This window comes from Sphaeramia orbicularis, chromosome 6 (assembly GCF_902148855.1).
Source record: "Sphaeramia orbicularis chromosome 6, fSphaOr1.1, whole genome shotgun sequence".
Taxonomy (NCBI): Eukaryota; Metazoa; Chordata; class Actinopteri; order Kurtiformes; family Apogonidae; genus Sphaeramia; species Sphaeramia orbicularis.
Window position 1 is genome coordinate 38517283 of NC_043962.1, and position 23138 is coordinate 38540420.

General features: G+C 35.2%; 1 protein-coding gene across 1 annotated transcript in view; it reads right to left on the reverse strand.

Annotated features, from left to right (window-relative positions):
• Nucleotides 1-4084, reverse strand: part of itga11b (integrin, alpha 11b) — a 91062-nt gene extending 86978 nt beyond the window's left edge. Inside the window, exon 1 of the mRNA XM_030136710.1 lies at nt 3975-4084. Coding sequence (XP_029992570.1) covers nt 3975-4023 — 49 coding nt within the window. The 5' untranslated portion in view covers nt 4024-4084. The remainder of the gene's footprint in view (nt 1-3974) is intronic.
• Between the last annotated feature and the right edge of the window lie 19054 nt (nt 4085-23138).

Below are 23138 nucleotides of genomic sequence, written 5' to 3' on the forward strand. Positions count from 1 at the left end.
ATTCACCAGTAAAACCCATGGAGTTAGATCAATGACAGTGGATGGAGACACTGCGTTTATGTTCAGTTAATGATAGATTTGACCGAAAAAGTCACTTTTTTTTTTTTTTTTTGTTTTCTCTGTTTCTGATACAATAACCCTCAACTTTAATCTGAATTTTTAGGAACATCTACAAGATCAGTAAATTAAATACAGGAAAATACATGATTTTCACTGAAAAAATGCTAAATACAGAGGATAATATTACAATAAATGGAGATATAGTCTATAAGGAATGTCAAATAGAAGAAACATTCATTGGGGAACTGACATAAAAGTAGCACTGGGTCTTTATGGGTTAAACTTGAATGACCAAAATGGGTCATTTCCCAACAAATTCAATCTCATCTAACTCAGAGGAAGTCCATTAAACAGTGACAGGATTGTCATTTCTCTTCCTTCTGTAAATTCTGTAAATTCTCCAAACTAGACCAACAACTTCCAACAACAGGCAGCAACCACGGCCAAAAAATAGCAGGTTTTGGCAGACACTTCTCATTTCATATGCCATTTTATTTTGCAGGCATTTACACTTCCTTATGTCCTCGTCCTGGAAAAGACAGATTCTCTTCCAATATTATTTTGCAAATGTACCGTGGCAGCATCTCATCCTCAGGGACATCCAAGAATGAGCTCTATTCCAGAATGATAATGGAGGTGTTAGACTTATCTACAGCAGAATCAATAAAGTGTGGAGATACCTCTGACTATGTGTGACTGGATACAAGCCAACGTTTGGTGCATTAGAGCCTTTACAAGCAGCAGGAAAAGACCCATAATGTCACAGATGTGGTCGACTGGACATACGACACAAAATACCATAAATACTACAAATGTAGAAGATCAGTGTTGTGTTTAGGTTGTACCACAGTAAAAGTTTATTTAGGTTGTGGCATAAAAACAAAAGCAAAATCACAAAATTAGTTTGGGTTAAAATGTGAAGGATCGATGATTATCCCATTAACACCTGATTTTATATACAAGTATATTTAAAGAAAAACATTATTTGTGTTTTTGCAGATTGTAAATTAAGTGGAAATAATTTGACTATAGCACATAAAACAGATAGAAATTTGGGTATGGTTCAAATTTGCAACAACAGGCATAATGGTCAATAGTCATGAAAAACTAATAAAACAGATTTTCCTCTTAGATGAAGATGATTTTACTGATGCCACTAAATTATTTTTAGTGTCCTGACTAGATATATATCGAATATGCACAATACTATCACTAAGTCGGCTGATTACATAACAGAAAAGTTTTGAAGTCAACATTAAAGGGTTAACATCATTACAGACATAAAACAAACACAGTCACAGTTTAACTATAAGAATATCACAATTTAGGGTAAATGTTGGACGTTGTTTCACACCTGGGTGTACACACCAGGATACTAAAACAACCAATGAAGGTGTAGGAACACTTTTCCATTCAGTTTAATTTAGACAATCCCATTTGTGCAACACAAAGAGTTTGTGGTCAGTGTTTTCATTTTCATCTCTATATCAAATTTGGTACAATTTTGCATTATATTAGTAGAAGATATTGATGTTCCCCACAGGATGTTCCTTAATTTTTTCATGACATACCAACTATTAGTGCCATTGTAGAAATATTTAATCTGATCTCTAATGATCATGAAACACATCCATGCTCCCTTGTGGATGAACCTCAAACTTCAGACTTCCAGCTGTGTTCATATTTAACATACAAAATGCCAAGTTTTTCCACATTGTTTACAAAAAAAAACAATACACTGAACTTAATGAACACTTGTGCATCAAGAATTTTTAAAAAAATGAAGGTAACTACAGCAATGAAATGGTCACATGATCAGAAATAAGCAAAACAAATTAGTATAAAGAGTAGGAAGCATAATTAAGATTCAGTGTGTAAAATACTTAATGGAAACTGGAGGTGATGTTGCAACTGGGTATGAACCTCAAACTCCCCTATGGTGGCCACAGAAAACAACCAAATGTTTGTCTGAGTGGATATAAACAGTGGTTCACATTCAAACATAATAGTTGATGATATTGCATTTTAACACTGTATGCCACCTGCTCTAAAAGCAAAGAAAGTGAAGAAAAGTCTGTTCTAAGTTACTGAATCAAAGTTGGACATTATGGCAACTCTGTGAAGATGGCACAACCCTTCTAAAGTATTGAACATTCACATTTTCAGGTCACTATACACTAATCTATTTTATAAAAGCTAAGTGGCCTTTGTGTGCATGTGTGTGTGTCCGAGAATTCACACAAAATCCGGAAAGAGCTGACTGCTGCAGTTTGTCATACGTATGTATTTTTGGTCAAGGAACAGACTAGAGAAAACGGCAAGTTGATAGGACCAATATTTTGGGAGATATTAGTAATTTTGTAATACAATAGCCTTACAATCACATTTCTATATCCAGAACACTTTGGTGGTGACTGCTGGACAAATGCTGTACAGCATGCACAAATACACAACAGCATAAAAACTACCACACCTAGAACCTGTTGATCCCCACAGCTCAACACGCTAGTATAAATATAATTCCACATCTTTGCGATTACTTTTACTCATTGAACCTTTATTGTGAGTTCAGTTTGATCACATGTGGTCCAATAGTGTTGGTGTTGTCGCTGAGTCAAATCCAAATACAATTTATGGGCTGGGCTGGGTGTATGTTTTAGTTGTTTTGTTGTAATTCTACTTTTTTTGTCATCTATATCCACGATGACAAGAAATATACTATTTTTATTACATTTGCTCTATGTACTATTATGTGTATATATGCTCTATATGGAATATATCAGAAATATACTATTTCTATTTTCTATATATAAGGGTGTTTTCATTGAGTGAAGTCAAAATAAAATTAAATACATCAAATCAGTGACAGACAGAAATATTTACTCCTTCAACAAAGTGTGATTTGCTCAGGAACTTTGACTAAATACTTTTATTGATATAGTTTTTGCTCGACTAGTTTTGGACATTTACATTGGTGATAAACAGACAGATAAAGTGTTGCTTTCTACAGATGTAAAATGCAACATACATGTTAATGCAGTATGATAATATGAACCCAAATATCATTTGACAGGGACAGGGATCATTTTACTGCACAGTGATTTACTTTTCATACTTTCTGTAATTTTTATCACTAATACATACTTTCACTGCAGCAGGGTTGTGAATGCGCAACTTCTACTTGATTGTAATATTAATACTTTTACCGCAGTAAAGGGTGATGCTTCTTGCACAATTATTTGTGAACGTTTATTAAGTCTTACAGTAGCTGGCAGAACACGTGGGCTGGTCTTAAAGGCTCTCTGGGGAAGAAAACACGTGTGCAGATGAAAACATACTCATATTTCTGTTGCACTGTGTCAGGAAATCAGCTAAAAGCATTTAACTGCTTGTTGCTGAAGTCAAATACAGGGAATAAGTGCTTCTCCTGCTGTTGCCTGCAACTTTAAATGAACAGTTTGTTGGATCAGTGACATGAGAAGTTGTTTGATGTTTTATTAGAAAAATAGAATTTGAAAAGCTTCAGATCCTGTGACTGAAACTACTGATGAATAACCAATTTGCACCTTTAAGCAAAAAATCCTTCACATGTCAACAGAAAAAGAGTCTAAATGAATATGCATGTGTTTATTAAGTTCTGTTATTATTGTTAATTTATTGTTAGTATCCCTTAAACTGTAAAAAAAATAAATAAATAAATAAAGGCACAATATCGGCATCTGCAAGAGCACAAATATGTGCATCTTTTGTATATATTTTGTGTAAATACCTGTGCATACAACTCTTAACTTGCTTGAAACACACATCCATCCATCAGCAACACCTGCCTGGCACAAACACACTCATGCCTGTAGTTTCATCACTTCACACACACCAGCTCACTTTCTTTCCTTCTTTCTTGCCCTCTCACTCACCTGGCAGGAGGCTGCAGGTCCACAGCAGCAGGAGGTGGTAATAATCCATGAGTTTAAAAACTAGTATTTACAGATATGGAAGCAGAGTGTGAGTTTGTTGAAGGGTTGAGTCTTAACTCTGCTGATGGGATGTGTGAAGGAGGGAGAGAGCGAGGGAGAGAGAGGGAGAGAGAGAGAGAGAGAGAGAGAGAGGAGGAGCGCAGTAAACACACCTCCTCCTGTCTGATGTGTCTGATCCACGGCACACACACATACACACCCAAACACTTCTCTGGTTTTTAAAGAGCCTTTAACTTCACCTTCTCTTTTCAACACAGGAGCTTTAATGTCCTGATTGGTGCACAAACAGGAAATGCCTCCATTTGTGTCTGTGATTTCACAGAGAGCACTGAGGACCAGATGTGAACATCTGTCCAGTAATCCTACAGAAAAGGCTACTGAGCAACAGTCACATTCCTGGATAACGCTGAACACAGCACAGTGATACCATTCCAAATAATCTGACATATCAATACCATCCATACATACTGTTTTTTTTTTTTGTTTTTTTTTTTTAATTCAAGTTTTTATTAGAGTTTTCACTTGGGACACAACATTCATACAGTGTTGCTTAATGTTAACTGTACATACATGAAAAGTATAAAAAAAAATGCTACAAAGTATGGAAGTTCTCAAAGAGAAAAAAAATAAATAAATAAAATAGATAAATAATCAGGTTAATAAAAAATAAATAAACATACTGGGTAATAAATAACATATTGGGCTTTTGACTAAACACATACACAGAGTTCATAAGAGAGTAAAAACAACATAAAAATAACATAAGATATACACATAAAGAGCATTTTAGGAGCTATTTAATTACACTGAAGATATTAACAATCAAGGGTGTGAAACTCATTTTAGTTCAGGTTCCACATACAGACCAATATGATCTAAAGTAAAATAATAACATAATAACCTATAAACAGTGACAACTCCATGTTTCTAGGTTTTAGGTTCAACTGGACTAGTTTTGCTCTTTTAAAGTAAAACTAGTCCAGTCAAACCTCGAAGACCTGAGCAAATGAGAAATTAAATGAGAAATTGTTCTTATTTTAGTTCCAAACTCCAGATTTTTACCAATATTCTGCCTGTTACCACATGTTTGTGTAACATTGTGTGTAATCCACATGTATAAATGATAAGTGGAGGCATAGTACTGTTAAAACTGCACTGATGTTTCTTACAAATTTCAGTTTTTTCAGCTTATTCACATTTTTTTTGTTAAGGAAAAGTTTGTAAATGTAGATAATTTCATAATTTAATGTTTTTTATTGCACTAAAATAAAGAGAAAAAGTTGTTATTATTTATAGGTTTTGATGCTATTACTTTACTGGTCTGGCCCACTTGAGTTCCAATTGAGTTGAATGCGGCCGCTGGAAGAAATGAGTTTGACACCCCTGTTTTATATAAATATAAATTTCTTAATTTTAATAATTTTGTGAATTTCAAAAATGCTTGCCTGATGATCAAAGCCTTGCATGGACTTGCCCCTCCTCCCTTGACAGATTTGATCAAATCCTGGTGTGTCAGTGGGATGGACACCAGGCCCACAGGTCCAGGAGACTGGGGGGTGCCACACAGGTGCACTACTGTTGGACAGACTACGCTTTCTGTCACTGGGACTGAATATTGGACCAGTTTATCACACAACATAAGAGACTGACAATCATATGCCTCCTTCAAATCCCAACTTAAACATTGGATGAAGGAAAACCAAGCCTGTGACCATCAGTAGACTGTCCTCACTGTGTTGTTTTGTGTGTTTTTAGGATGTTTTGTCCTTTGTCAGTTGTCTTTCTTGTCACCTGCCTATGGACAACAGATGGAAATTAGCACTGCTGCCATAATCTGGTATATTTACAGCTGCAATTGTTGTAAATGTTCATTAATTCATTCAAGCTTTATTAAGGACACAACAACTAGGTCCATAGGATAAAATAAAAACATACACAGTAAAAAAACAAAAAAAAAAAAAGAAAAGAAACACCATAAATTCATGTTACTTACACATAAAGGCTCGATCGCCAGTGAGACCACATTTTAGATGTAAACCTTACAGAACTACTCTTGGGACAGACCAGGGCTTACACACTTCACTTTGATAATTTTGTAACTCTGCACATGAATAATAAATAAAATGTTGTATAGCAGCCTCACACCATCAAACACCACAATCCTGGCACTAGTGGTGTGCAATACAATATATTTTGGTATCGATCTGATACCAAGTAAGTACAGGGCCAGTATTGACGATATCAATACTGATACCAATACGTTTCAATAATTAAGGTGGATGCATCATCGAATTGCTGAATCTCAATAAACCTTCATGACCTTTAAGTGTTTTGTGATTTTTTTCTTTTTTAATGTTTAATAGTTAAAACCCAGGACAGAATTAGGGCAAAGTTTATAAGTAAAATACTTTATTATCAAAATAAGTTTTTTTCAGAAACAGTAGAACAGTAACAAAACGAATTTTCCCTGTATATTGTCATGTCTAGAATTTTTTCCCTAAATTAACAAAGTGCACAAAATGATCACCGGAAAACAAATTTAAACAATTTTTTTTCAGGTAGTGTTCAGAAACTGCCGTACAAAAATTAAATCAATCTGTACCTTATAGTTGTTTTACAAATTATTCAGCTTGCTGTTGTCTTATTTTGGTCCTGAAAATATAACCACACGGCGCTGCTCTTCCATGCCATTCTTCTGCTCCATGTCTCAGTCTGTACATGTGTTGTGCGTGTGCTGGTGGGCGGGTACACCTGAGCCAGCAGCTTGTTTGTTTGCTTTGCGCTGCTGAGTCACATGACGACACAACATCAAAACACAAGATGAGAGAGGAGAAACAAAGTGTACCTGCTCTGTACTAAGACAGAAGCGACGAGTCCGGTGACCTGACTGTCGCCTCTTTGACAAAACCACAGCAATGTGTACAAGAGAAAAACTGAAACTAAAGTATCAGTCTCATCATGCTAGTATCAATCTGATACCGATACTGACTTGGTATCGATGCTATCGATATTTGGATCAATCCGCCCACCTCTAACTGGCACTATAATGCCTTGGGACACTCAGCAGTATCCTCATTGAGTCATTATAAACAACCACCAGTTTGTGCATGGATCTGTTTTTGTAGCTGTGCCACAGGTGTGCAGTATACAGAGGAGAGCAGAGGAGCACATATGGAACCTACGGCACTGGCCCAAATAAATAAATAAATAAATAAATAAATAAATACTAAATTGTCTGTGTGTGTTGCCCCCTGTCTAGGTTCTGGGCTTATGTGATAATTTGGGTTTCAGCCTCCTGAGGCCTTGTCTGTGTGAGGAAGGCCGTCTCTAAATGCAGTTACTGTACTGGAATGTGGAGCTGACTCAGAACACACCGTCCTCTAGGAACGCTCCGGCCTCTTCAGCTCCATACACTTCAGTGATGAGGAAGAACATCACAATGTCGAGAACCCAGGACCTGTTTCTACAACTTTAACTCATGTGTAACTGTAGTGTTGGAGCCAAACTACATTTTTGTTTGTTTATCCCTCTTTTTTGTTTTGACCTTAATTTAACCCTTTCATGCATAGTGGTCACTCCAGTGGACAGCTGTTCAAAGCTGTTCTGTTATACGTAAATTCATGGGTTTTTGTTGTTTTAGTTCCATATCAGCCAATACAGTAGGCACTTATACATCATCACATACACTGTAATTCATACCATTACTGTAACTTTGCTGTTCTTGATAAACGTGATCTGCACTAACATGTTTGAGTGTAAATCAATTGCTTAATATTCTTATTATACTGTAATTAAAAGTTTTTTTTAAACAAAAACTTTTTTTTTTTTTTGGTGGTGGTGTTTTTGTTTTTTTTTTTGCATATTATCATGAAGTGAGTAGTGACTAGTACAGGAATATGTTAAAATGTGAGAAAAAAACATCAGATTAACAGCATTAACAATGTTTTTATTTTATAGTTTTCACACAATATATCAGTAATACATGTTTCTTTCCTTCAAAAATGAAACGCATGGTGTCCAGGTGAGTGGACATTTTTGGAACACCATTAAAAATAGGTTCGTAAGAAAAATTTCAATTGCATTGTTTTGTTTTGTTTTGTTTTTTTTTTCATGCTCAAAGATGAATAAGAACACTCAGGAAAATTTTCCAAAAAAAATCTTGATAAAGGTTCTCATAATTCATGCATGAAAGGGTTAATGATTGTTTAGTGGGTGTGGCTGTAATGATGACCACACGTGCAGTTCATCGTGGGTGTTGGTGTGGGTGTTGTAAGGTTACATATCTCTGAATGACAATTGTGACCTATTTTGAAGAGTTAGACTTGATATTTGTCAATAAATGGATTGGCATATCCAAAGACAAAGAAAACCATCTGGACATTCATTTATCAGCCTGATCACAATCAAGGTGCACAAGTATACTTGCATCAGTTATTAATCAGTATTGCTAAAAGATACCCCCCAAACCATTCCCAAACTGTTTCTTTGGCCATCTTATTACTAGATCTTGCAATCCTCCAAATTTGAAAAAAATCGGATAAAAACTGATAAAATGGCGACCCAATGAGCGTGAAAACATGTGCACAATTTTATTGTTATAAGAGAGCAAAATTATTGTACATAATGTTTTGTAACACAATAAATAATTACTACTCAACTCCTGTGTCTTTTTTATTACAAAATACACACATCACATTGCTTTTCATTTATTGATCATTTTTGTTGAACAGCTGTTTGATTATCAATTCTTATTTTCAGTATTAAGACAATCAACCATTTTGTTCTGAAAACCCTTCTTTTACAGCCCTTTAATTGTAATAATAGAATGGGAACCTGTTATTTAAGTATTATTATGACTAAATATGCACAACTAGACAGATTTTGGTCTGCTCCCTGGCTGCAGAAAATTTGGGAACAATGTGGCAAACGTATGTTTACGTCGAACCGCATGTTTTCAATGGTGCGTTGTTCACCAAAATTCATGTAGTGTCCGTACACCAATATACTTCTATTAATAATATCACGTATATGCCTTATAGATATTTTGTTATAACTTGTTCACAAATGTTTATTTACTCCTGTACCAGGAAGACTTAGTTACAGATCTAACAGAGATGCGACCATGTGGTAAGCCAGATTTCCATTCTAATCTTGTAGAGTCCGTACACCAAGTAGTGTCCGTACACCATATTCAAAATATGTGGGTCTAATTTTATTGTTTCTGTCAATATATGGAATTTTTCAGCACGCATGCTTTGGACGCGACATCTATGCAATAATAATTTGTATATCTTTGTAGGCATTAAATATGGAGGCTATTAAGCTGTAGTGTCCGTACACCCAATAATTTCTGATTTGACAGGGGTACAAGCCTGCAAAATTTTTAGTAGACACCATAATACAAAAATAATTTGGACTTTAAAAGAGAAATATCAGACAAATAAAATGGCCTGTCTGATTTTTTGATAGAGCAATATTTTTTTTTTTTTCTGTGCACCCTTCCCGTTACCCTTGATTGTAATCAGGCCGTCATGCATGCGTCAAAAAATACAACAGGTTGAACCTTACTACACCATAGTAGTAGCTAAAGGTAAAGCCATTACATGTAACTTTAACCACGTATCAATTCTGATTCATAAAATTGATGCTTAACCTTGCGGTGCAGCAGCTCCTTGAAACTGCTGTGTGAAATGGTTGTGATTAAAACACACATGTTCCCTGTCCATCCATAAAAAGATAGTTAGCTGGACGGCAGCAGGCTGGTGTCACTCTGCTGGAAATAACAAGTGGAAAGTTAGAGTCAAAGCAGCGGAGTTAAAGTGGAACAGACGGTAAAATGGTCTTTAAGTTGGCCTCAATGTCGTCACCGATCACGCTGTTACCAGGTGACCTACTGTATATACTGTACAGACAAACAGACAGGTGGAAGATTCCTATTAGAAATGCTGGTGCAAAGTCATGATGATCAACAAATAAAGGTTTATCTGGTTAAAGAATAAAAATACCTTCTTAAATGGACAAAAGTCGTGATGAAAACTGACCTGTTTGGACATACTTAGGTCAATTTTTTATTCGAAGGGAAACAGTGAAGGTAAAGATTTACTGCATTAAATACTTTCACCTTGATGGATAAAAGATGTAATATTTAAAGCTTTTAACATCAAGCCAAACACTTGCAAAACATTAAACAAATCAAACAATACCAGAGACACCAGTGGAAATAAACAACTAGAACCACAGACACAAACTGATCCAGAAAAATACAGCGAAAAAAAGACACAAAAACATCACAGAATAGAAATTAAACTTCTCTGAGATCATTTCACCCACATAATAAATAACCAGACTGTCAGCTAAAAATACCACTGTAATGAACATAGCTAAATGTCTGAACAGGGCTGTTTGACACGATGGAAAAAGGACACAAAGGCATAAAAAAATCAACAGTTAATTTTATTTTTATGGCTCAAATGTGTCAGAGATTTATAATCCTTGCAGAACACAACACCCACTTTTCATAGGCTCTTTAACTGTGGGCCTCATTTAAGCATTTTAAGTAGAATTTGGTCATTTCTTGAATTCACTTCAGCAACAAAAACATTTAACGTCTACAAAACAGCAAATAGATTTGGTGGCGAGTAAAGAATCACCTTTATTACCATTTTATGTGACTTTGTCGGTGTGAATTTTGACCTAGTTTTTACGGATTATCCTCCGCAGCCATGAGAACAGCAGGTCAGAACTTAGGTATTTCTGACTAAAGTGACACATAATCTGTGCTACTTTTCAGCTGCTGTGTGTTTTCATTCAACTAGCAGAGACCAGGATGGATGAAGGCCTAAATAAAGAGACAGAGGAAACATTACAAAGAGCAGCTGAGAACAGTTATGAACCACAAGAACAAAAATAACCTGAATGATGAAAAAACAAATGAAAATGGCGGAAGGTGCGTCTGAATGTCATTTTTCTGCAGAAACAAAAGGCCTGATGTCCTGCAGAGAAACCACAACCCATCCACACCAGAGGCACTCAATAACAGGAAAGAAGACCAATCATTATCATCTGCCATTTCAGTTTCACACAGACTATGACTTTGAGTCCAACTTTAGATTAACACATTGTCTGACCTCAGCAATGGTGGATTTACCTACCAGCACCATCTGCACCGCGCCTCCCATATGAACCAAGGTTTTAACGAAAACTAACGAAATGACAAAAACTAGAATTGAAAAAACACTTTCGTTAACTGAAATAAATAAAAATTATAATCAAAAGAAAAAACGATAACTAACTGAAACTGTATTGTGTGGTTACAAAACTAACTAAAATGTATAAAAATTATGGATAAAATTCGCTTCGTTTTCATCTTTGTCAATGTTGGATTGATACGAAATCGATTTATTTCACTCAAGCAATTTTATCTAGCGGCACCATATGATATTTAATGGTCCGTCATTTGTGTTCACTTGTGGTTTAGAGTCATCCTCTGGTCCCCGCTCTACCTGGAAACATGGAGACTAAAGTTGGGAGAAAGCAGCAGAGTCCTGTCTGGGATTTATTTGAATATGACGATGAAGAAGAGAAAAGATACGACAAAACTAAAATTAATACTAAAACTAATCTAAAACTAAGCATTTATAAAAAAAAAAAAAAAAAAAAAAGAAAACTAATAAAAACTAGCAAACCTGCTCTAAAAACTAATTAAAACTGACTGAATTAGAAAAAAAAGTCAAAACCAAAATAAAACTAAACTATAATGAAAAATCCAAAACTATCATAACCTCGGTATGAACATGTAAAATGTTGAAAACTGCTACTGCCGTGATTCGAGCCCCAGTGTCCTGCATCCTAGACCATAGCAGTGCTTACTGAGCCACCCATTCACGTGGCTTTCACACAAATTTATGCGTCCCAAGACACTCATGTCTCTTGTAATGGGGAGGGGGGGGGGGGTATCTACTGCACACATGGCATATATGATGAGAGTCTGCATGGTAAAGGGAGTTAAATCTAAACTAGACTAAAGTCAGATCATGAAGAGACAATTAAGGCAGCATTTGGGTCTGAATGAAAAACAAACGGGCAGCCACAGAAGGTATGGACTGGATTATTATATAGTGGGAACTATAGAACTGCATGGACTGAATATTAAATATGTTTGAACACAGACAGTGATTGAGTGAATCACACAAAGTTATCAAACATAGGTTTATACCTCTACTGTATCCTGTTGTGTGCAATTACCCCACCCTTCGAAGGGGCGGCAAGGGGTACTGTTTTTGGTTCTGTTTGTTTGTTTGTTTATTTGTTTGTTTGTTTGTTTGTTAACACTCTAGCAGCAAAACTATTGGTTGAATTCATACCAAATTTGGTTTATAGATTGCCAGTGACCCAGAATAGATCTCATTACATCTTGGGAAAATTAGGTCAAAGATCAATTTTTTTATGAATGTTATAAATATTTTTCCCCATTTACTTATAATGGGCGAAAATTCACATCTTTCAAAACATCAATTTTGTTTCAATTTACTTCAAACTTAGCACATATAGAGAGGCAGTTGATATACTGACATCATAGACATGATGACCGAGGTTATTATCGTTAATGAAAACTAACAAAATGACGAAAACTAGAAGTGCAAAAAAATTTTCATTAACTGAAATAAATAAAAACTATAAATTAAAAGAAAAAAATGATAACTAACTGAGACTGTATTGTGTGTTTACAAAACTAACTGAAACGGTTAAAAATTATGGATAAAATTCCCTTAGTATTTGTTTTTGTCAATGTCAGATTGATATGAAATTGATTTATTTCACTCCATCAATTTTAGCTAACAACACCATAAGACACTTCACGGTCCGTCACTTGGTTTAGAGTCGGAAACATGGAGACTAAAGCAGCAGAGTCCTGTCTGGGATTTATGTGAATACGACGGAGAAGAAGAGAAAAGATACAACAAAACTAAAACTAAACTAAAACTAAGCATTTAGAAAAAAATTAAAACTAATACAAACTAGCAAACCTGCAGTAAAAACAAATTAAAATGAACTGAGTTAGAGAAAAAAAAAAAGTCAAAACTAAATAAAACTAAACTATAATGAAAAATCCAAAACTATTATAACCTTGATGATGACCAAAATAAGCTACAAAACGTGCGAGGTGCAGGTTTGTTGTGCCTGGCAACACTTGATTTAAATTATTTGGAATTTAATGGAATTCCATGTTATAACTAAGTCGAACCTTATTAAAGCCAACTGTTTGTTTTGGTTCCAACAGTGGTCACATTAGTGAGGTTAAACTGTATTCATTTTATTAGTGTATGATAATAAAAAAAAAAACAAAAAAAACCAAAACACCATTCTCCTGCGCCCCCCCCTTCCATTTTGTCTGGATCTGCAACTGCCTCAGTGATGTAAAATCAGAAACGCCTACAACACATGTATCATTATCATTTTTGGATGTCTTTTTTTCAGATATCTCACTCACATTCATGATCAGAATAGTAAAATGTTGATCTGTCATCTGTGTTTACACTCTCTTGTTTTTATTCTCTCTGTGACTCACAAACACAGATGTCATTAATTCAACCATTTCTCTGGGTCTTTATTGAGTGCAGGAACTCACAGGCCTCATATATTTACCCAGAGAGTTACTGTTATTTTGTTAAACTTCTGTTTACTGTTTTTCTCACCAAGTCCTGTCCAAATAGTTGTTGGTTTCCACATAATAATGCAAATTAGCTCAAGGGCAGCAGCCACATACAGTACATGCAACAATACTTAAAGAAAGGTGTAAAGATGGAAGGAAGAGGAGATATCAAACAAATATATAAAAATATAGATTAACATGCACTGGTGGGTGAATGTGAGAGTGCATGGTTGTTTCTCTTTATAAGTCAGTGTACCCTGCCTTCCCATTGGTAGCTGGGATAGACTGCAGCTCCTCTTACACCCACTCAAGGACAGAAAATGAATGAATGGATGAATAAATGCAGTAACATACGTTATACTAACTCCTTTGTCACAACTTCAAAATTATTTATTTTGTCTTTCGCAAGTGATTTATCACCATTTATTATAATATTATCCTCTTTATTTTGTATTTTTCAGTGTAAAGTAGGTATTTTCCTATATTTCATTGACTGATCATGTAGATGTTCATAAAAGCTCAGAGTAAATTCAAAGGATATTGCGTCAAATCAGAAAAAAAAAGGGGGATAAGTGACGTTTTTAGCAAAATCTATCATTAACTGAACACAAACCAAGCGTGTCCATCTACTGTCATTGATCCAACTCCATGGGTTTTACTGGTGAATCAATGTTGTATAAGATGACGGTATTTTCACTACGGAGCCTCTGAACGTCCAAATGGGTCATATCATGATGGCCATGAAAGGACAACAAACTGCAGTTTACACCAATTATTTACATGGATTGATAGGATTAATGGATCAACAGGTAGTACACAGTTTATATCTGTAGATGCCTTTGGTCAATGATGGATGTTTGGGTCTTAATGGGTTTAACTCCGACGAGACAGTAAAAAAAGACAAGAGGAATCAATGAAAAATTCAGTCTTTTTAGAAACATCAGCTGCAGAAATACAGGATATCTGGGGTCCATTTTATTTTTGTATGCAGTTCTAATGTTACTCGTTAAATGAATGTGTTTGATGACATAAGCATGTGATGTATAAATTCCCATGTTAATGTGGAACAGGCTACAACTAATGTTTTTATAATTACATTAATAAAGGCATTGCTTTATTTCCTTTTTGTTTTTTTGAGTGATTCTTTAACCACAACCACCACTGTTCCATCCATTTTTTTAACCCCTTTAGCCCTGTCAGCCTAGCCGTGGGCCAAAAAAATTATATTAATATTCATCTACTATAAAAAATATAATAAATCAGGACAATGAATGTTTTTTTCAACTTTTGCTCAAAGTTTAGACCCTAATGTTAATAAAAGTACATCAAAAGTGTATTTTAGTGCAAACTTTAATGTTCAAACATGATTTTTAATCTTTGTGGGGTGAAATATACGCTTTTAAAAATCTCCGACACGAACGATTAATTTATGCATAGCATCGTCAATCCAGCCGAAAAAAAACAGGCGAGGATAAAAAATTATAATTTCTCTTCTAGTTTGTTACAGTTTACTCAGGCATAGTAATAGAGACAATATTTTAGACAATGGGAATAGATTCTGTTAGGTCTCTAAATGTCCATAGACACCAAGAACATCCATATGAACCTTATTATTGTGAAGTAATTCTTCATTTACTTTGGGTATGTCTTTTTAGGTGTTTTTACCCCGGAAAATATGGTTAGGGTTTATACCAGCTTATCAAATTGTTTTGTGGTGTCAGACAGTTGTTTGTCTCAATAAATACATATTGTCTGAAATTACACATTTTATTTGTTTGTCTGTTTATTATTCTTATATATTACATTTTCCCTCTGACAATACTGTGTCTCCCCTATGAAAAAGTATGAACCCTTTCATGCATAGTGGTCACTACAGCAGACACTTATTCTCCAGCTGTTCTCTTGTATATTCATGGGTTTAGTTGTTTTAATTCCATATCCTCCTGAGACCCAGCAAGGCATTTTTGTCCTCTGTAGGGGACAGAAGTTTGACAGTTTCACTAAAAAAATGCTGTTCATTGCGAAGGACATTCCATTAAAAAATAAATAAATGTAAATAATTTTAAAAATGTATCTGAAAAAACTGTTGCATTATGCAGTTTCCAATCAAGATCACTATTTAATGTAAAAAAAAAAAAAAAAAAAGCTAAAATGTTCACTTTCCTGGGTCTCAGGAGGATATCAACCAACACAGTGGACGCTCATGCATCATCCACACTGACATTCAGACCATGACTGTAACTTAGCTGTTCTTGATAAACCTGATCTGCACTAACATGTTTGAGTGGAAATCAGCTGCTAATTTTCTCAAGCAAAAAGTTTTCTTTTTTTGCATATTATCTCCATAACTAGTATTAGAATATGATAAAATGTGTGAAAACATGAGTTTAGCTACATTAAAAATATATATATATTTCATAGTTTTCACACAGTATATCACTTTATGATGATGGGTTTTAAATACATGTTTCTTTGCTTCAAAAATCAAATGCATGCTGTCCAGCTGAGTGGACATTTTTGTAACTCTGTGAAAAATAGCTTCATAAAAAAAAAAAAAAAATTCTATCACATTGTGTTTTTTTCATGCCTAAATAGGAATAAAAAGACTCAGGCAAAAAAAATCTTGATTAAGGTTCTCATAATTCATGCATGAAAGGGTTAAAATGCACAAAATTGCTATTGTTTTGAGGCTGCAATAATGACAAATACATGAACAAACTTGGCAAGGTTCAGGGGAAGATAATATTCAGATATTCAGATTACATATATTGTTAAGGCAAGAGAAACCTTAGTAAAAATAATGAATATACTGTATGTTTATGGGAAGTTTATATCATATCATGCTTAAAAGTATTGCATTTTTAATTTAATGAGCAGTTGTCAGTTGATATCTTGCCTGAATTGAGAAATATGATCAGACTTATTTCTCAGGAAGTGGTGGCGACCAAAACGGAGCTAATAGAAGTAAATCAACTTTAAAAATGTCTTTTCAACTGTAAAGGAGATAATATGTCAGTGTTGAGGGGGCTTTGTTAAAAATGGCAGACTTGTTCCTTTCTGTCTTTTTTATCAGATGTCTTTAATTTAATGAAAGCACATTCTGATTACCGGTAATGACTTTTTCTCGTTGTTCCCGTGTTGTCCCTGTAGTGCTTTTTATCTAGAGTATGTTGTGTAAAAGGCTGCACTAATATGGAGCAGAGCAGGTCTGTATGCCGCTCCCTCTGATCTTAATAAAGTGAAACGCCGTAAAACAGGGAAGGACAACTAGTCTACTCTTTGCAAAACAAATTTGAGTTTTTGTTGTAAAAGAAATGCATCAGTCGCACACATAAAAACCTGACACACAAACATTTTTATGTATTGTCAGTTCAAACAGAGGAAGAGTTTAAAAAGTTATTGTTAATATAACTCTTGGTGCAGAGCCAGGACTGGTTTACTGTTACAGACGATGCATAACTGGTCCCATATGTCCTGCTGTCCTGGCCCGAGGAGACTTCCAGTTAAACTCAACAGCAGCACAGACTCATGACAATAAAGGGCTTTTCCTCTGTATATTAACTACCCACACTGTTCTCAGAGATGACTCTCATACCTGCAACGTTTACTGCAGGCAACAGACAAGTCTTAATTTTTATTAGATCTATATACTTTATATCTTCCTTTTAAGTTCCCCGTCTTATCATGGGTTTTATTGCCCTGCTCTTTTGTTCACATAGAGTTTTAGTTTGACTTCTACATTCAGTCTTCATGGAGAAAGCTGGTGGTGGAACAGAAAAAGCAGACTGATGCTGAGCTTCTGGAATGGCCTTCCTCAAGTCTTGACCTCATTCCTGTTGGAAATGTGTGTTGGAAATGTGTGAACTGTTTAATAAAGACCCAAACAGACACCGGCGATACAAACTATCTACAAATATAAACTGTTTAATATCTGTTGATCCACTGTAAATAACTGGTGCTAAATGCAGTTTGTCATCTTTTCATGGTCATCAGATACGACCCATTTGGACGTTCAGAGGCTCCATAGTGAACGTGGAAACACCGTCATCTTCTACAACAGGGGTGTCAAACTCATATTAGTTCAGGGGCCACATTCACCCCATTATGATCTCAGGTGGGCCGGAACAGTAAAGGAATAACAGTGAAAAAAGAAAAATGACATTATGATATTTATATCTATAATGTTCCCTTAAAAATCTGAATGACATGAATAACTTGAAATGTTTTAAGAAAAACAAGTGTAATTTTAACAATATTCTGCCTCAGTTTAACAGTTTATCAGTTACACATGTGCATTACAACTTACATTACAATTACAAATACACAAAACATTTAACAACAACAAGCAGAATATCGGTAAAATTGCATTTACTTCTCTTAAGACATTTCAGGTTGTTCATATTTGTTCAGGTTATTCACATTTTTTGTAAAAGGATAGTTTGTTAATATAATAATTTTCATGTAATTTTACATTTTTACACACACACACACACACACACCTACACACACACACACACACACACACACACACACACACACACACACACACACAAAAAGATGAAGGTTATTATGATAGTATTTTACTGGTCTGACCCAATTGAGATTTGATTGGTCTGTTTGTGGAACCTGAATTAAAATAATTTTAACATCTTTGATTCATTAATATCTTCAGTGTAATTTTGCATTTCACAAATTCATCCCAGGATTGGACTGTTTAGCGGGCCAGATTTGGCCCCCGGGCCACATGTTTGACACCTGTGTTCTACAACATTGATTCATCAGTGAAACCCATGGAGTTGGATCAATGACAGTGGATGGAGACACTTGTTTTTACATGTAGTTATTGATTTTTTTTTGCTGAAAAAGTCTAATTTTCGTCAATGTTCTCTGTTTTGATATAATTAGCTTTGACATTACTCTGAGTTTTCATGAACATCTACACAATATGTGAATTAATTATAGGAAAATACATGATTTACACCCCAAAAAAAAAGCAAAACACAGAGAATAATATATTTTTAAAAAATTGGTGGTAAGTCAGTTAGCCCTTTTATAGAGCACTCATAGAAATACTCTGAAATTTAACATTTTAACTTTAGTGTGCTATTGAAGGACATAAAAACACTATTACTTTTGTGATTTTTTTTATTTTATTTTATTATCATGTAGAAAACCAAGGTCAATCAAATTACCATATTTGGTTCCTTGCCTGCAAGTGGAAAAAATAAAATCTAAGTATATACAAAAACACACATCGAGAGGGGCCAGCTGAGGTGGCTCAGGCATCTTTTTTGGATGCCTCCTGGACGCCTCCCTGGGGAGGTGTTCCAGGCATGTCCCACTGGGAGGAGACCTCGGGGAAGACCAAGGTCACGTTGGAGAGACTATGTCTCTCGGCTGGCCTGGAACACCTCAGGGTCCCCCTGGAGGAGCTGGAGGAGGTGTCTGGGGAAAGGGAAGTCTGGACATCCCTGCTTAGACTGTTACCCTCGCGACCTGGCCCCGGATAAGTGGCAAATAATGGATGGATGGATGGATGGATATATACAAAAAATCCAAGAAAAAACCACGTAATGTGAAAGGAACATGTATTTTAGAACATTAGACCAACATAAGTGCTGATCCAGACACCTGTCCACATCCACATTATCCTTTTGAACATCATTCCTTACATTAGTACCATTAATTCATGGTACCTGACAAAGCATTAAGCAAAGATAAAGGATAAAGGTTAAGGAAGGTAGAAATAGAGAAAAATTAATTTGGGAACTGCCACAAAAGTAGCTCTGGGTCTTTATGGGTGAATACTAGAACCACCAGTTATCATTGACAAGGCAGATTTATTTGTATAGCACAATTCATACACAGGGCAATTCACAGCGCGTTAAAAAAATGGAAAACAACCAAGTTAAAAACACACAATTACAACTACAACATTATCAATGAAACATAAATAATAATCAGTTAAAGGGGTCATATTTTGCTAAACCCACTTTTATTAGTCTTTGGTACATTTATTTGTGTATTTGGACCCTAATAGTTCATAAAGTTTGAATTTGAACCCTCCAGGTGCTGCAAAACTATCTTTATATTCATTTTGGCAAAAATCGAGAGGATTTCTACACTCTAAAAAATGATTCATGAGGTTAGTAAGTTAAGCTTAAAATCAAGAGCTTTCTCTGCTTAAAAATAAATTTGTTACATGTACACATTTAAATCAGTCAATACGTTCTTTTATTAAGTTGGTCTAAATGAAAAACATGGAAAACAGTCTTAACTTATTGATTTTGAACGGACATTTCTGCCTTTAACTTAACAAAGAAGTACAGTATAGCTATACTTTGTGAGCGTTTGTGCCTTGACGCCATGTTGGCCATGTTCTAGACCAAAAAAATGCAGAGTATGTGTGACAGCATCGCGCATGCCCAACAAAGGCGGAATTCGTAAGCAGAATCGTGTAGTGGGCAGGCAAACAATTCCAAGGAACTGAGCCACTGGGAACCGGTTCTCAAAAAGAACCAGTTCTGGATTCCCGTCCCTCCTCGCCACTGTCACCAACCTGTTTTAATTCCTGCTTAATTTGTTTTACTAGTTACATCACAACATTTGCACATGTAAGGTCAAGACTTCCAACGAACATTTCTCCGAGTACGACATAATTGTTTATCAGCAGCAGCGGTTGTAGTCCATACTGAAATATGTCCAAACTTCGAGCCGATTATCTAAAATGTTCAGTTGTTGGTTGTATTAACGAACACAAGTGGTTGAATGGGACGGAGCAGCACAGCCAATAACCTGGAGGGGGTGGGGCGTGAAGTGGCTCATTTGCATTTAAAGGGCCAGCGCTCAGAATGACCTTTCTGGTGTCATTACTCAGAAATAGGGTTGAAGATGGACCTGTGGAGTTGAATTAATGAAGAATTCAGACCCAAGCAGAGCATTTACAGTTTATGTAGACCACAGGGAAATGTTTTAAAATGCATAATTCCATTTAAAAAAGCAAAATATCACTCCTTTAAAATAAAGTTAAAGAGAAGAGTACAGATAGAACCCTTTCAGTTGTTCTCTGCACAGTTGAACAGAACTGTTTTCAGCCTGGACTTAAACATTGTCAGACTAAAGGTTTGTGTCATGTCATGAGGAAGACTGTTCCAGAGTTTAGCTGCATAGAACTGAAACACAGCTTCACCCTGTTTAGTCCTGACTCTGGGCACCAGAAAAAGACCTGTCCCTGAGGTTCTCAGAGTCCCAGATGGTTCATATGGGACCAACATGTCAGAGATGTAAACCTAAAATGTACCATTGATCCAGGAATTATCCTCACACTACTTACCTACTTTTTGGTCTGTTTTTATACTCAATAAATACTCAATAAATACCATTGCATATTAGTTTTGTTAAAATTGGTTTTTACTTAGTTTCTCTCAACACTGATTTTTTTTTTGTTTGTTTTGTTTTTTTATCCATGACTGTGATTTTAAATATTCCACCTCTAAATTTCTAAAATATTCTTCGTACTCTGACCTGATCCCCTGAATTCAAAGTGTCAGATAGGGCTGCTCGATTATAGAAAAAAAAAATAATCACGATTATTTTAGCAATAATTGAAATCACGATTATTAAAAACGATTATTTGTTAACCTTAAAGTTGTTTATTTTTTTCTTGCAAAGCAATGTAAAATATACTCTTTAAACATAAATAAAGCTTTTAACCACTAAAACAAAGTATGTTCACTTTTGTACGAAACAAAAAAATCTTTGAATGCAAATAAGTATACTGTAAATTCAAGTAGGTTTCCTTTTGTAAATAAATAGTGCACTGTAATTAAACTGCTATAGACTTGCCATAGAACTGTAGCAATAAAAAAAAAAAACTCACGTAAAGTGCAAATTATAAATTCAAGTATGTTCAATGTAGTATGAAACATAGTAAATTCAGTGGCGTGCCGTGACGTTTCAGTTAAGGCCTTCTGTATACATCAGCCATCTAGAATACGTACGTTAGGGTTATACGGGTTAGGTTAGGTTAGGTTAATAGGGGAGTTAAAGCATAAAGAGATTCGGAGACTGAAGATTGCATTGCGGACGAAGTTGTTTTTATGCGTTTTAGTTTTTCATAAGATTACGATAAAGGTGGCGGTGGTTCAACTTTAGATGGTTAAAAAGGTTTGTTGTGTTAGCGGTCGGTGCGGACACAACTACGAAACACTTTTTGCACGTGATGTGTTTTTGCTCTTCGTCTTCTTCATCAAACCCAAAGTGATTCCATACAATTGAATTGGACTTGCCTTTTTTGTTTACCAAGCACTTCTGCTGTGATTCTCCTGCCATTTTTCCAGACCGCTAGGTACAACTTTCCTCTTGGGGTGGACCTGCCGGCTAGCTGGCAGCTGTAGCTTAGAGGGGGGAGGGGCAGAGCAGCTCATGGTAGCTTGCGTACGCGTGAATTAAAACAACTCAAAATTAATAATCGTTTTTTCTCGATTACATAATTTTTGTAATTGTTGCGTGTAGTAATCAAAATCGTAATTGAATTTCAATTAATTGCACAGCCCTAGTGTCAGAATACTTTTGTCCACATAGTGTATAAATGTTGTCATTGGAAACTAAGTGTATCGGGCCATGGTTGCATGGAATTTGCTAGGGTTTCTGTTGTTGGAAAATAAATTTTTTAAAAAATGTTTTCAAAAGGAATTAAAACTTTTCTTGTTTACACAATGGACATGATATGGAAAGAGTACTGATATTATTGAAAGATGTCTTATGATTTGTATCAGACAGTTGTTTGGTGAATGAGTATAAATGTATTTTGTTTGTTTATTTATTTTCATTGCATTGGGCCTCAGTATTATATGTCTCCTTTGTGTGTGTGTGTGTGTGTGTGTGTGTGTGTGTGTGTGTGTGTGTATATGGGCGTGAATGGTGTAAGATTAATATAAATAATTAAAATTGTAATGTAATGTAGAGGAGACCCCAGGAAGAATAGCAACTGATGTTCAAGTTGCTAATGGGGATCTTAATAAATGAAATGAAATGAAATTGGAGTGAGTCGAAATTTTCATTACATTGTGAGTCAAGCACAGGGACTTTAATACACTTTACTTATGATAATCCTTAATAATATTGCACCATTATTATAGCGCATAGGTATCAAACATGCGGCCCGGGGGCCAAATCTGACCCGCCAAAGGTTCCATTTCGGCCCACAGGATGAAAGTGCAAAAATGAACCTGAACAGTCAAGGTTGTCCAAATCCTTTTGGTTCAGGTTCCACATACAGACCAATGTGATCTACAGTAAAAATAACAACACAATAAACCATAAATAATGACAACAACAAATTTTCTTTGTGAAAAATTATGTGGAAAAAATTTAAGTGAAAAAAATAACATTACACTGTGAAAATATTAACATTTACAAAACTATTCTTTCACAATAAAATGCAAATAAAT